The sequence below is a fragment of the Hyperolius riggenbachi genome, chromosome 10 (assembly GCF_040937935.1).
Source record: "Hyperolius riggenbachi isolate aHypRig1 chromosome 10, aHypRig1.pri, whole genome shotgun sequence".
NCBI lineage: Eukaryota > Metazoa > Chordata > Amphibia > Anura > Hyperoliidae > Hyperolius > Hyperolius riggenbachi.
Window position 1 is genome coordinate 187,671,544 of NC_090655.1, and position 14,215 is coordinate 187,685,758.

Sequence of the window (14,215 nt, forward strand, 5' to 3'; positions counted from 1 at the left end):
AAAAGCATTTCCTGAACGGCAGTCTAACTGACAAAATAGTGTGCAAGTGAGCAGGGAGCTTGCTGGTATCTTACTATTTTAGCAGTTAAACTGATGTTCAGTTAATCCTTTTGAAAACAAAGAAAATCCTGAGAATCCCCCATGAGGAAATGGGCTAGTCCAAACCTGTCAGTTCCGTCACATTTTAATTAATTACTTTTTCGCTGGAATGGTAGATCAATGGTAGATGCTGATCTGGCAGATCAAATTATTTCAAATTTGTGTAACTTAAATGTAAAACGAGAACTCACCACATAACATTACTCCCTATTCACTTAACATTGCTTTCACCATAAATCCAATAACCAAGTGCAGCCCTCTTGGTTGGCTGTTCAGGCCTCAAGCTGCTCCATGCCCCCCACCCTACGCAAACATACTTGCTTTGGTTGATATAAAGAGGTGCTACCTGTTGCCATGACACACCCAAACCTTTACATCAGATCCTTTCTCAGGCTTACAGGCCTTCTTACTCATACTGAGAAAGGTGCTGTCCAATAAACTTTCCAGCCCTTCTCTGGCAGATACGGGGTCTATCAGCTATTGTTAAAAATCTGGACTGTAACACAATAGTGGTTATTGATATTCTACTGTCACCTTATCTTATCCTATCCTAACACTAACCTCACCCCTCATCTATGCCTAACACTAACCTAACCCTATCTACCCCTAACATTAACCTCCCACCTATACCTAAAGGTGCTCATACACAATACAGTAAAAATGTGAATTATTTTCTCATCGAAAAAATGAAAAAATTGTACCATGTATGGGCACCATAACACTAACCTACGTCATACCTACCCACTGTTCCTTGCCACTAATTGTAGTCAACACTGCTACCTGGAGATTGGCTACAGAGTCAAACTCCATTACCATATTCAGCACCACTCCCCGAAGTTTTCTGCACTTTAAACTATATCTGGCACTACCTGCCACTCGTCAGAGTTTGGCTACACAACAGTTAAAGTCTGGCACCCAAAGTAGCCCCCCATAGCTCTTATTACATTGGTGCCTATTCTGGATCCTAACTTATGTGGCATACATTGCACCCAAGTTAACAGTTTCGCTTGTACAGTGCTGTCTTAATATCACACTTAAAGGGACTCTGAGCAGGGCAAAAACTATGGAAAGATGCATATCATTTTCAAGCTCTCTTTCTCCTCTTTCCAATGATATATAAACCGCCACCAATGACACCCGGCGTATCTCTCTGGAATCAGAAGTGGTTGAATCCGCACCAGAAACAAGCATGCAGCTACTCCAGTCAGACTCAATTTAGAGCACCTGATCTGCATGCTTATTCTGGGTCAATGGCTAAAAGTATCAGAGTATTCAGCAGAATGGAGCTGCTGACTTTAGGAAAAAGTCGCCCTGTGTAATACAATGTAACTATGGAAATATGGATACTATTTTAAAGCTCTCTGTCTCCTCTTTCTGACGACCCCTAAATCGTCGCCCTTTGCCTTTTAGTGTTCTCTATTTTCGCGGTGGAAATCGCAGCCGCTGCAATTTCAATCGTGAAAATAGGGAAAACTAAAAGATGTAGGGCGGTGATTTTTATATCATTGGAAAGAGGAGAAAGAGAGCTTTAAAATGATATGCATCTTTCCATAGTTTCTGCACTGCTCGGAGTCCCTTTAAAGTACACCTGAATTGAGAAGGATAAGGAGGCTGACATTTTTATTTTATTTTTCACAGTGCAAATTGTCAAGCTGTTCTGCTGAACCTCTACCTCTGATACTTTTAGCCATTGACCCAGAATAAGCATGCAGATCAGGTGCTCTAAATTGAGTCTGACTGGAGTAGCTGCATGCTTGTTTCTGGTGCGGATTCAACCACTTCTGATTCCAGAGAGATACGCCGGGTGTCATTGATGCCGGGTGATACGCCCTATCCTGTTACCGCTTCTCAGATCTCACTGCTGAGGACTGTAGTGAAACGGTGCAGGTGCACATGTGCGAAATGGAAGAGGCAGAAAAGGAGGTGAAGAAGATACAAGGGTGGGCCAGACGGGTGAAAGAGGCGTGTTTTATGGGCACAGTGCAATCTATTCTTCCATACTGCTCTGATAAACAGGTAGACAAGGAGAGCTGACCAATCCACTTAAGGAGAGGGAGAGTTGACCAATCCAACCAGTCAATCGCCTGTATACTGTTATATACTGGGTACCACATACAGTACAGCACCAGTATCTGTTCATACATAGCACCAGTATATGATTTTTTTTTTACTTTTATTTGGTGTGTGTAGGAAGAGGGGTAGTCTTATACGGCAAATGTATCCCAAACTCTATATTTTAACTGGAAAAGTTGGGGGGTCGTCTTATATGCCCAGTCGACTTATACACCGCAATATACGGTATATTGACTGGTCATAATTTGTGTATCCTGTACAAATTTATTTTGAGAAACAACATAGTTTATTTGTAAACTAACAATTTCTTATTGGTGTCCAAAAAAACCCGAATCGATGTAGTTTATGATCTTCCTGTTCCTGTGATTGGGGTAGGGAGACAAAAGGTGCCTTGCCTGGGGTGCCAAAATGTCCAGAAACAGCCCTAGAGTTACCAATTAATCTCAAGTTGTCTCCATTAAGGTAGGCTGACTTTTTTTCCTCTACTGCCTGTGCCTCGGCTAATTTTACTCTTCAATTTTTTGGGCATCTCCTACCTTCTCAGGATTCAAATTTGGTATCGTAGCACTGCAAATGCCATCCACTGTGCCATTGAAACATCATCTTTTGTTACCTTTATTCATCATATGGCAGGAAACTGATCACAGAACAGTGATTGCTGTATTCTAAATGTTATCTTGATACTTTCAAAATGGATATAGCAAACATTTGTGTATCTCTCTTACCTCATCAAGTTTGGAGAGGAGTTTGGGGAATGACGCATTCCTCCATTACGTTGCTTTTTCTTTGGCGACAATGCTGATGGCTGCTCATCTTCAACTGCAAACACAGGCAAAGCAGGCAAAGCGGTCAGGCAGGGGGGACTGAAGACTGTAGACAGAAGACAACAAGAAACTAACAGAAGAAGAACAGATGTGAAGGGAATACAGACAAAAACATGTAACAAGCCAGTCACTCACAGCTCTACCACAACTAGCCTAAGAAGAGTAAGCTGTAAGCTATTAGTTAACAACTAAAGAACATTCATATAGTAAACCTGTGAGAGGATCAGTCCAAAACACCAAAAATATGCGGTTACAAAAAGCTGTCAGTAACAATTCATGCAGAATCTCCCTCCTGAATTGATGAATTTCGGACAGCTTTCAAACGAAACCCCTTTGCCCCCAGTGTTGTTAACAGCTACAGTACAAAAGCAATATATCACCTATCACCTCAAAGAAACTGTTACAATGTTCTCGCTTTGGAGTTAATAAGCACATTGTTTGGAAAAAAAAGGCAAAAGGTCTGCTCACTAGTCAACTTGTTATTGATTACTTTTGTTGCAGTACTAAACTCAAAAACTCACCTCAAAGAAAATGTGGAAATCTCATTTTGGGGCTCTTGCTGGCTGGTGTGACAGCTAAAAATTGTTAACAATTTCCCTGTCATAGTTTAAAATGTGACAATCTACCTAGTATAGTTACTTTTCTGTAAAAAATAATCAAAGATTGATCCTATACAAAACAGCTTATACTTTTATGCTTAGACTTTTTGTAGACCATCTTGAGTGACAGCAGGTCAGTCTATTTCTCTGCTGAGAGGTTTTTTTTATTTTTTTTAATGAAATATACTACATCTGCAATATATTCCTTAATACAAAAAAATATATCTTTGCATCCTATCCCATCCTGCTCTGCCATATGTGCACCACCTCTGAATTCTCTGACTAAATCTACTGGATCTGGCACCAGCGTAATCCAGCACTGAATCTGCCTTGGGGCAGGGACCTGAGGACAACCTTGCCAAAACTACATAAATGCAGAACCAGACATCTCCCCTGCCAAAGCTGTTGTTACCGGGATTATGCAGCATCCAGTGTAATTGTGGCCCTGTTCATTTTGGTACTGAGTTGTTCAACAAAGACTTTGAGTGATTAAGTGCCAGAGCTTTCTGTCTTTCTTCATCATGATTTTTTTGGGGACTTTTTAACTTTGGGGTTGAGGGGAGATTACGGGTAAGGGCTAGGTGCGAGTCAGCTAGCACATGAAGGTAAAACTAGGTTTTTTTAATGTAGGGGTGGGGGGTTAACAAACAGATAGTTGCTAGCACATGAGAGAGATATTGTGTTTTATACTGGGTTGTAGCCTTAGAAGGATGTTTGCTAAGACAGTACGATTTGGGGGAGATGCACTGGAGGAGGGAGAATCACTAAACAAAATGATGACTTTCAATAAAATAGGGTAATATAACATCAAAGAAAAAAATGAGTACAATATAGTAGCACATCCTTGCCTGTGCTTTGTAGATTCTGGTATTAAGATATTTATATGTTCAAATAGCATTTAGATGTATAGGTATGACCCAGGTAACAATTGGTAATTTAAACCAAATTCCACCATAGACATGCATGCTACCATGTTAAAAGCTATGCAGGAATGAGCAAGGGCTAGTTTTAAATTCAACAACAAGGCTGCTTCCTCTGATAACAATGTTATTGCCCAAGTCAGAACTCTGATAACACTGCTCTGTTAATCAGAATCAATTTATCAGAATCAGAATACATTTATTTCACCAAGTAAGTTTGCATCTACAAGGAATTTGTCTTGGCAGTTGCTTAACAAACGCAAACACAATAAAAAAAATTACAAGGATAGACAGTATGTATATTACAAGTCAAGGACAGTATGTGAGTATAGTGGCAGAAAGCAAGGTGAGAATTGTTCATTTTCAGTTCTGTGCTGATTACTTTCAAGTCCTAGCAGCTCTAGCGTGGTTCAGCATTAAGTATGGCTACGGCCTGTGGAAAAAAGCGGTTCCTATGTCTAGAGGTTTTAGTTGCGATTGACCAGAATCTTACTCCTGAAGGCATGAGCTGGAAGATGGAGTGAGCTGGGTGAGAGGGGTCAGAGGCAATTTTGGTTGCTCTCTTTCTGCACCTGCTAGCGTAAAGATCCTGCAGGGAAGGTAAGCTACAGCCAATTATCCTTTCCGCTGATCGGATGATGCGCTGCAGCCTCCACTTTTCTAATGCTGAGCAGGAGCTGAACCATACAGTCATAGATGATGTTATGGTGGATTCGATTATTGCAGTGTAGAACTGCACCAATAGATTTTTAGGTAGGCCAAACTTTCTCAGCTGCCGTAGATGGTACATCCTCTGTTACGCTTTCTTGACGATAGTGGCCGTATTGTTATCCTATTTTAGGTTGTTTGAGATCGTGGACCCAAGAAACTTGAATGACTTTACCTGCGTTATTGTGGATCCATTTATGGTTAAGTGGAGGTGCTGGGGGGGGAGGGGGATCTCCTAAAGTCTATTATCATATCCATGGTTTTGAGAGCATTTAGTTCCAAGTTGTTGCTGCTGCACCAGGAGGAAAGCTGTCCCACTACATGCCTGTATGCAGACTCATCCCCGTTTTGAATGAGTTCAACTACTGTTGTGTCATCTGCAAACTTCAGAACCTTAACAGATGGATCTGTGGAGATGCAGTCATTGGTGTAAAGTGAGTAGAGCAGTGAGGAAAGCACACAGCCCTGGGGAGCACCAGTACTGACTGTCAGGGAGCTTGATGTGTGTTTCCCAAGTCTAACATGATGTCTGTTAAGAAATTGGTTATCCATTTGCAGATGGATTCAGGTATGTGTAGCTGGGAGAGCTTGCTGTGTAGCAGGGATGGTATTATTAAATGCCAAGCTGAGATCTATGAATAAAATCCTGGTGTAGGTTCCTGGGGTGTAACACAGGGCTCTGGGCATAACTCTATAAGACAGTTCTGATATTGTGATGGTGGTAGGGGTGATCCGCCTGTAGAAGATACTTTGTTTTATCTTCACTTATTCACTTATGGTGATTCTCTAACGAAGTCCGTTGCTATCGGCCAAACATGTTAGGTAGCTTGTGGTGTATGTTACCACATTGAAATTTCCACTTTACACTGTTTAGCTGGACCAGTGTCAGCACTCTTGTGTCAGCCATTTGTACATGGAGAATGGGAGACACCAGCTTTCCTGCGCTGGTGTAGTAATCCGTGCGGAGGGCATCTTGAGCCCAACCAGTCCTAACTTTTCTCATTTGAAAGCACCTGGGCGTTCATTGTGGTAAAGGCAACATTTGGCACTAGTCCTTATGTTTTACATAACACTTTTGCAGAAGACTACATTTTAATGTATATCAAATCAAAGTTGCATTTTACTTGCTTTAGTATGAATAGGGCAATGACATTAGGAACATACTGCAGTATCTTTACCCTTGTACCAACTTCGGAGTGTTTTTTTGTTTTACCTCTGATAATAGTCAGGTAGTGGAATTTCCTGCATCTTATAAAAGTGACTGTAACTGCCCAGTCCAGCTGATGGATTATTTCTCCTCGATGCCTTTAGCATATAGTATGAAGAGCTTCGGATATGAGTTTAAAACACTTTGTTTCTTTTACCATAGTGTTTACAAGCACATGATATATGTCTTTTCACTCTCCATTAACCATTGTACAATGCCAACCTCCATGCTAAAACCATTCTGGGAAAACTCCAACTTAATCTTCAATTGCCTCCTCCCCTACTGTATTTCTAGACAAGTACCGTTAGCTATTTGTTCTATTAAACCCTCAAGGGGTCTGTAATGTATTGGCTTAGAATAGACTTGATTTTCCGGGCTTGCAGTGCAATTTACAGCTTCGTTAACCTGTTATTTGCCCATTTTGTAGAGAAAAAGAATCTCATTCCAGTAAGTAATCAAAAAAGGTTGGGTACTGTACCTGATACTCTTTTCACTTACACTAACAAAATTGTTATAGCTTTTTTTGAGTTACTCCCTTTGTAGGATATTGAGAATAAAGCTGGCCATACACTAGGCCGATTACCCGCCGATCGACAGCAGATTCGATCACTGGGATCGAATCTGCTGTCAAATCATTCACGCTAAACGCTAAATTTCGATCGATTTCGTCCCGAAATAGATCGGTCCCATCGATCGCTCCGTGTGGGAAATTACCGTCGTTCACCCGCGGGTAGGGAGCGCATCGCTAGCTGCGTACGATCGACACAGGTATACATTATCTGAAGCTGGCTCCCGGCTGGCATCTTCTCCGCATCACCTCCTGGCTCCCGGCTGGCATCTTCTCCGCATCACCTTACGTATCACGGCATCCATGTACAACTTTCTGTGTCACTGCAGTGACAGCGGAAGTACAAATAGAGGGTGCTGTATTTGAAACTTCCGCTGTCACAGGAGTGACAGAAAGCTATACGCGGATGCCGTGATGCGGAGAAGGTGCCTGGGACCAGGCTTCAGGTAATGTATGCAGGGGGGGGGGGAGACAGGTGACAGCGGCAGCTCAGCAGATGGTGAATCGGTTTCAGGCTGAAATCTATTCACAATCTGTTTGCAGTAAAGGCAGCCATACGATTCCTCTCTGATCAGATTCAATCAGATAGGGATCTGTCTGTTGGTCGAATCTGATGGCAAATCGACCACTGTATGGCTACCTTAAGTATTTGCTAGTAGCATCACAATATGACAAAACAATGGTATTACCACTCATCAATAGTGTTAGAATGTAGTATGCAATATGATATGTTAAGTTTCTCAGAGACAAAAGTGGCTGTGGCCTCTGTGGCAACCTCCCCATCACATTCCTGAACTCTTATTACTATACATGCTTGTTTCCACATTAAGTGAAAGAATGGACTCCGGGGGCCATTTGCAATTCACTTTTTCTCCTGAGTTTTCTCCTGGGTGATATTTTCCCACATTGGCCTCAATTCACGGAGCATTATCAAACGTTTATCAAACACTTTATCAAACGTTTGATAATTTACCTCATGGGTAAAATCTCATTTTAAATTCACTAGGTGTTATATATTTATCGAATGTTTTACCGATGAAACGTTAAACAAATATATAACACCTTAGTGAATTCAAAATGAGATTTTACCCATGAGGTAAATTATCAAACGTTTGATAAAGTGTTTGACAAACGTTTAATAATGCTCCGTGAATTGAGGCCTAAGTCATAAAATGCATTTTAAACTACCAGCAAGAAAATGCTCAAAATAATTTTGATAGTGTCAGGTATAGCAGTATTACCTCACCAGCGGAGAGTGCTGCGGCCTGACGTCGCCCTAGCGGCGGCCGCATCTGGCAGGACAGGTCTCTCCTCTGCACATCAGATTAGGTCAGCACGCTCGCGGGCGGGGCGGCAGGACCTTTATAATCTGAGGAGACGGGTCAGCTGATCTTGCAGTCAGCTGACAACAACCTGCCAATCACATGCTGCTGATTGGTCCAGCCCTCTGGGCGGGCAGTTTGAGCTTGCTTTCTGTACTTAAGCTGGGAGATGTCATTTGCTCATTGTCTGTTGTTGCGAATACTTCGTGTTAACGCTCAGACCTTAGATAGTTCCGGTGTGCTTTAATCCGAGAGGAAACCGGGGATTTCACACAAGATAGGAATTGTTTGATAGCTATAATTATAAATTCATTACTGTGTTATTTATTTGTATATGGCTCTTTGCCTGCTCTGACCATTCTTTTTGCCTTGTGTTTCTGTACTTCTGCCCATCTGATCTTGTTGCCGACTTTTGCCTGAACTCCACTTTGATTCTGCCTGCCGATTCTGTACCTTGTCTGCCCGTCTGTTGCCTACCTGATCTGTCCGACTATTCTCTCTTATCAGTGGGCCCTCGCCACTGGTGAGGTTACCGCTGTGGTTCTATCTGTAACCTCCATCGCCACTGGTGAGGTTACTGCTGAGGATTTATCAGAAAATTACTGTTTGCACCAATCACTACACTTTGTGCAATAAAGCTAGTGACTTTCTCGCGTCTTACACGCCATTTGCTTGATATTTCTGTATTATTGGTGATTCTGCAGATCAGCATATAATCAGATATTGGGCCTGATTCACAAAGCGGTGATAACTCAGTTATCACGCCTAAAAGACTTTAGGCGTGATAACCTTTGCACCGCTGAGTTAGCACCGATTTGTGCTCTTTATCACGCGCAAAGTCCAGCGCGTAAAGTTTTACGCGCGCAAACGCGTAATTCCGCGCGCAGCGCCCATAGGGTTTAATGGGTGCATCGCGCGGAATTACGCGTTTGCGCGCGTAAAACTTTATTTTCATTTTATTATGCCTAAACTGAGTTTAGGCGTGATAAAGGGCTTTTCACAGGCGTGCAAACATTTTGCGCCGCTTTGTAAATCAGGCCCCTAGTATCTGTATTATTGGTGATACTGCAGATCACCACATAATCGGAAACCTGTTATCCTGCTGACACTATTGTTACAGATAGTACTTTTTCAACAACTTTTGGGTACTTTCTCATTTGTAACATGCTGAAATGTTATTTTAAAGAGAAAGTAAAACGTATCCCCTAGAAGATAACCCAGGAGAAAAAGTTAATTGCATATAGACCCATATGTCTGTTCACATATTACAGCGTTGTACTGATTCTCATGATCTAACAAAGTGACTCTCAAAAGCAAATTATTTTACAATTTTTGATAGTACTAATACCAAAAGAGTATGTTCTATAGTAACATGTTTTGATGCCACAAGTGCACCAATGCAGCCAAGATGAACTTTGCCATTAATAAATAATTCTAACATTTGTGTAGCACTTTTCTCCTGATGGTCTCAAAGTGCTTGAGAGCTACAGCCATTAAGGCACGCTCAGTAGGCCACACTGCAGCATTAGTGAGTCTTGCCCAAGGACTCCTAGGATTCAACCCTGGTTTCCTATGTCAGAGGCGGTGCACTTAACCAGTACTCTATACAGCCATCCCTGTTAGGTATACTTAGTGTAGTAGTAAATATTTGCAGTGAATTACTTTAGAAGTACAAAGAAGATAGGGTCTCCAAACATGCCCAGCAATTTACAAAATAAATAAAAATAAAATAATAGACTCCTGCTTCATGTGGTCAAGTATTACAAAATTGTTGTGCTGCAATAATAATTCAGACAGTAATCCACTGTCAAAGTAAAATCAAAACAATCTGTTGTTTGTTTTTTACAATCACTCTTGCCAGTGAGGACAGTTGAAAACATTAGAGAAAAGTGTAAGCTATGATAAAGTACCCCACCTGAAATGGCAAGTCTCCTCAGGAGATCATGCTGATCACATGCATATATTGGGTATTGGTACCCTGGGATGTTCCACTGTAGTTAATTGGTGCAAGGAATTTAGTTGGGGCTGAGAGTTCATAATATGGTGACACATGACAGATAAGTGTTTGCATGGCATGTTGCTGAGTCTTTAGAAATTTCGATCAGTACTAGTCACCCCAGACACATTCTATAAGAAAGTCAGTGATTGAAGAGTACCAACAATGTTAAGACCGCATGTGAAGTGTGAACCAGTTCATATTATTTGTCTATGTTCCACAAGACAGAACATTTCTGGTCCCAGATTGTTCCAGGGGAAGAAACATGGCTTTACCCCTCTGTCCCTAAAACTGAAAAGTAAATCCTTATGTGGAAACAGGTTGAATATTCTCCTCCTTCAGGAAAATAAAATGTTGTTCCAGCAGGAAATATGATGATGATTTTTTTCTGGGGGGTGGAGAGGGGGATATGGAGGGCGTGGAGGATGTTTTCATGGTCTACATAGAGGGTGCTTTCATGGTGCACTAAATCAGTGATAGAATTCAAATCTATTTTCTAAATTATAATAATAAATAGCAGCCTTTTTTCAGCTGCATGATGACAAATATAAAATATTTTACATTTATTGGAGGAACCCCTCTCCTTCCTTTCAAATTGCCGGGACAAAATCCGGCAAACTGGCGGAGTAGGTGGTGTCCGGCAATGGAGGAATTGCTAATGGCTGCCCCCAGTATAACCCTAGTTATGAAAAGAGAAGGGTAAAAAAGCATGCACTGAAATGCTCAAAGGTTTGAAGGAGTGTTTATTTATCTTTGTATGTGGTAGAGTGGTGCAACTAAATATTTTTAATTAAAAAAAAAAAGTTTGGTTTGGGTCTGCTTTAACCAACTACAAGTCCCGCAATGCATTGCAGGAGTCTGACAGCCACAGTCATGGTTCATAAAGGCAAGTGCATTGTGGGACTTGTAGTTCCTTAACCTCTTGCCGCCCGCGTCACGCCAATGGGCGTGGCCGCGGCGGCAGCCCCAGGACCGCCTAACGCCGATTGGCGTAAAGTCCAGGGGCTCTGTTTTGCAGGAGATCGCGCGCAGGCATCTCCTGCTTGGGGGGCGGAGTTCCCGTGATCGCCGTCTATTTAGCCTGTGCAGCGCTGCGATCAGCAGCAGCGCTGCACTGGGGACAGCCGTGTGACACGGCTGTCCCCCTGGGGGACAAGAGAGCGATCGGCTCTCATAGGCAGAAGCCTATGACAGCCGATCGCCGTAATTGGCTGGCTGTGGGGAGGGAGGGATGGGGTTTAAAGAAAAAAAAAACACAAACGAAAATATTGATTGAAAAAAAAATAAACATGGGGGCAGCGATCAGACCCCACCAACAGGGAGCTCTGTTGGTGGGGAGAAAAGGGGGGGGGGATCACTTGTGTGCAGTGTTGTGCGGCCCTGCAGCTTGGCCTTAAAGCTGCAGTGGCCAATTTTACTCAAAATGGCCTGGTCACTAGGGGGTTTAGCCCTGCAGTCCTCAAGAGGTTAACAGATGGAGAGCCAAGTTTGCCTACCACTGCGCTAGATAAAGTCAAAATGTCAATAGGGTATGCTTTGTCAATATAATCAATCAAGTTAAGATGAGATAACATAAAAGGGGCACAGCAATTGAGAAAAGACCTTCTACTACTGCAAGACAATGTTCACAGGAATGCTTATCAAGCTGCTATGATTGGCATGCGTTTTGCTGAGTTTCCACTAATGCAGCATTTGCCCTCTTCTACTGATCATGGCCCATTAACTTTCATTAACTTTTAAAATGGTTACAAAAAACTGCATAGGGAAAAACTTTAGGTTGACTTATGATCATGTGAGCAATGAGTGACCGTTCAGGAGAAAGATTTCTATTCCTAGACCCTGGGAGCATAGCAGGTGATTTGGGCGCCAGCGGCGCTGCTGTAAAATGGTTGCACCCATAGACTGCAATGTTATATCAGCATCGTGTTGGTAATTTGGGCTGAATGCGGCGTGGATATCAGTAACTATTGCAGGGGGAAGGGGGTCAGTTAGGGTTAGGCATCGAAAGAGGGATGGTTCAGGTTAGAATAATTAGGTTTAGCAATAGTAAAATACTGGTAAAAACGTGAAATATTTTACTATGGTATTACCTATTGCCAAATAGTAGAATTTTGGTAAATTTACCAATACTCTACTTGCGACTATCCTTGGCTTCCAAATTAATACCCAAAATTAAGCTAATAAATACTGCAATGCTATTCAGTGTATGCCCTGGCAGACTCATGGTAGTGCTTACTATAAAACAGTATCTCTAATTCTTAAGTTTTCTTCCTTCCTGCAGTATAATTTATCCTCATTCATATACTACTACCAGGAGCTCTGGCCTTGCAGTACTAAAGAATCACCATAACAATAACGGGCAGAATGGCGGTGTAGTGGTTAGCTCTCTCACCTTGCTGCAATGGGAACCCCGTTCGTATCCCAGCTAAGGCAATAGCTGCATGGAGTTTGTATGTTCTCCCCGTGTGTGTGTTTGGGAGGTGTTTTCTCCGAGTACGTTTCCTCACACATCCCAAAAACATACAGATAAGTTAATGAGCTTCCCCTAAATTGGCCCTAGACTACGATACATAATCACAATATAGACATATGACAATGGAAGGGATTAGATTGTGAGCCCCTCTAAGGGAGAGTTAAGTGACAAGACAGTATACTTTGTACAGAAACGTGTTCAACACATTTTATTTTAAGTTGTTTAGAGGAACCTAGCACTAAATTGAGGGCCTGTAGGAGGATCCAGGAAGCCACTACGGCTCTAACCTTTTTTTTTTCAGTAGAGCCCGGAGGACGTCCGATGACGTCAGAGCGCCGGCGTGGGACGCAGAAGTTCCGGGCCTTGGAGCGCAGAAGAGCCCGACCTGGCAGCCGGCCTGGCCAGGTCGGGTCGGCCACCGGAGACCACCGGGAGCCTGCGGAGCGGCGGCGAGGGCACCTCCTGCCTGCCACGGGCTGGAGGAAGCCCCAGGTAAGTGGAATTTGATTTTTATTTTTTACCCACCCTCCCTGAACCTTCCCTTTAAAAAGAGCCAAACAGGCACCGATGGCACTAAAGAAGTTTACTGAAAAAGAAGTTCATAAACTGTTACTAAATACTGAGTTGCCCAAATTTATGCACATGACAGAATGTCCTGATTTTTTTTACTATGTTTTCAGGTTCATGAGATAAAACATTAACATTTGTAAATACGTATTGATCACACTGAATTCTGTAGTAATTGTTTGCTACTCTTACTTAACCGCTTACAGACCAGGCAAATTTAAATCTACGTGCTGTTTGGAACCTGTTATCCCTGCCAGGGCATAGACTCCAATTACCACACTGTACGCACCTGCCGCTACCGCAGATCGTGCCACTCTCCCATCGCTGCAGCCCAATTGCTCTGGTGTCTGTATAGCAGCAAAGCTCTGTGAGCCAATCAGGAGATGATTTAATTGGCTCCTGACCCTGTGATCACTGTGAGCTAATCACATTGGCTCACAGTGATCACAGGGTCATGACAGTGATCACAGGGTCAGGAGCCAATGAAATGTCTCCTGATTGGCTCACAGATCTCTGTTGTCATAGCCATGGCAGAGCTAGTGGGCTTCAAGACGGGAGAGCAGCATGATCAGTGGTAGTGGTCTGTGCGGCGTTATGTTGGCTGTTTTTTTTTACCCAGAAGTCTGTTCTTAAGCGGCCAGAGACTTCGGTTGCTGAAGTGGTTAAAAAAATGTCTAGACAAAATCTGGCCAGGGTTGTCCAATTATATGCATACATACAAAGTTTGGCCAGGGTTGTCCCATTATTTGCACACATACAAAATTTCTATCTTGCTGATGCTATGGATGGCTGTGCTTTGATCTAAAGAAAGTCATTAGCAATTATTTTTAATTAGTATTTATTCTTCCTATACAAGCAC

The 14,215-nt window shown here is 42.5% G+C and overlaps 1 protein-coding gene across 12 annotated transcripts in view; it reads right to left on the reverse strand.

The window, feature by feature from the left end:
- Nucleotides 1-14,215, reverse strand: part of KCNMA1 (potassium calcium-activated channel subfamily M alpha 1) — a 759,662-nt gene that overhangs the window by 123,485 nt on the left and 621,962 nt on the right. For 11 of the 12 annotated variants that reach the window (XM_068255423.1, XM_068255413.1, XM_068255414.1 and 8 more), the window contains one exon: nt 2,898-2,991. In XM_068255423.1, the coding sequence (XP_068111524.1) occupies nt 2,898-2,991 (94 nt within the window). Of the gene's footprint in view, nt 1-2,897; nt 3,043-14,215 lie in introns of all 12 variants that reach the window. The other variant, XM_068255415.1, reaches the window with a different exon arrangement.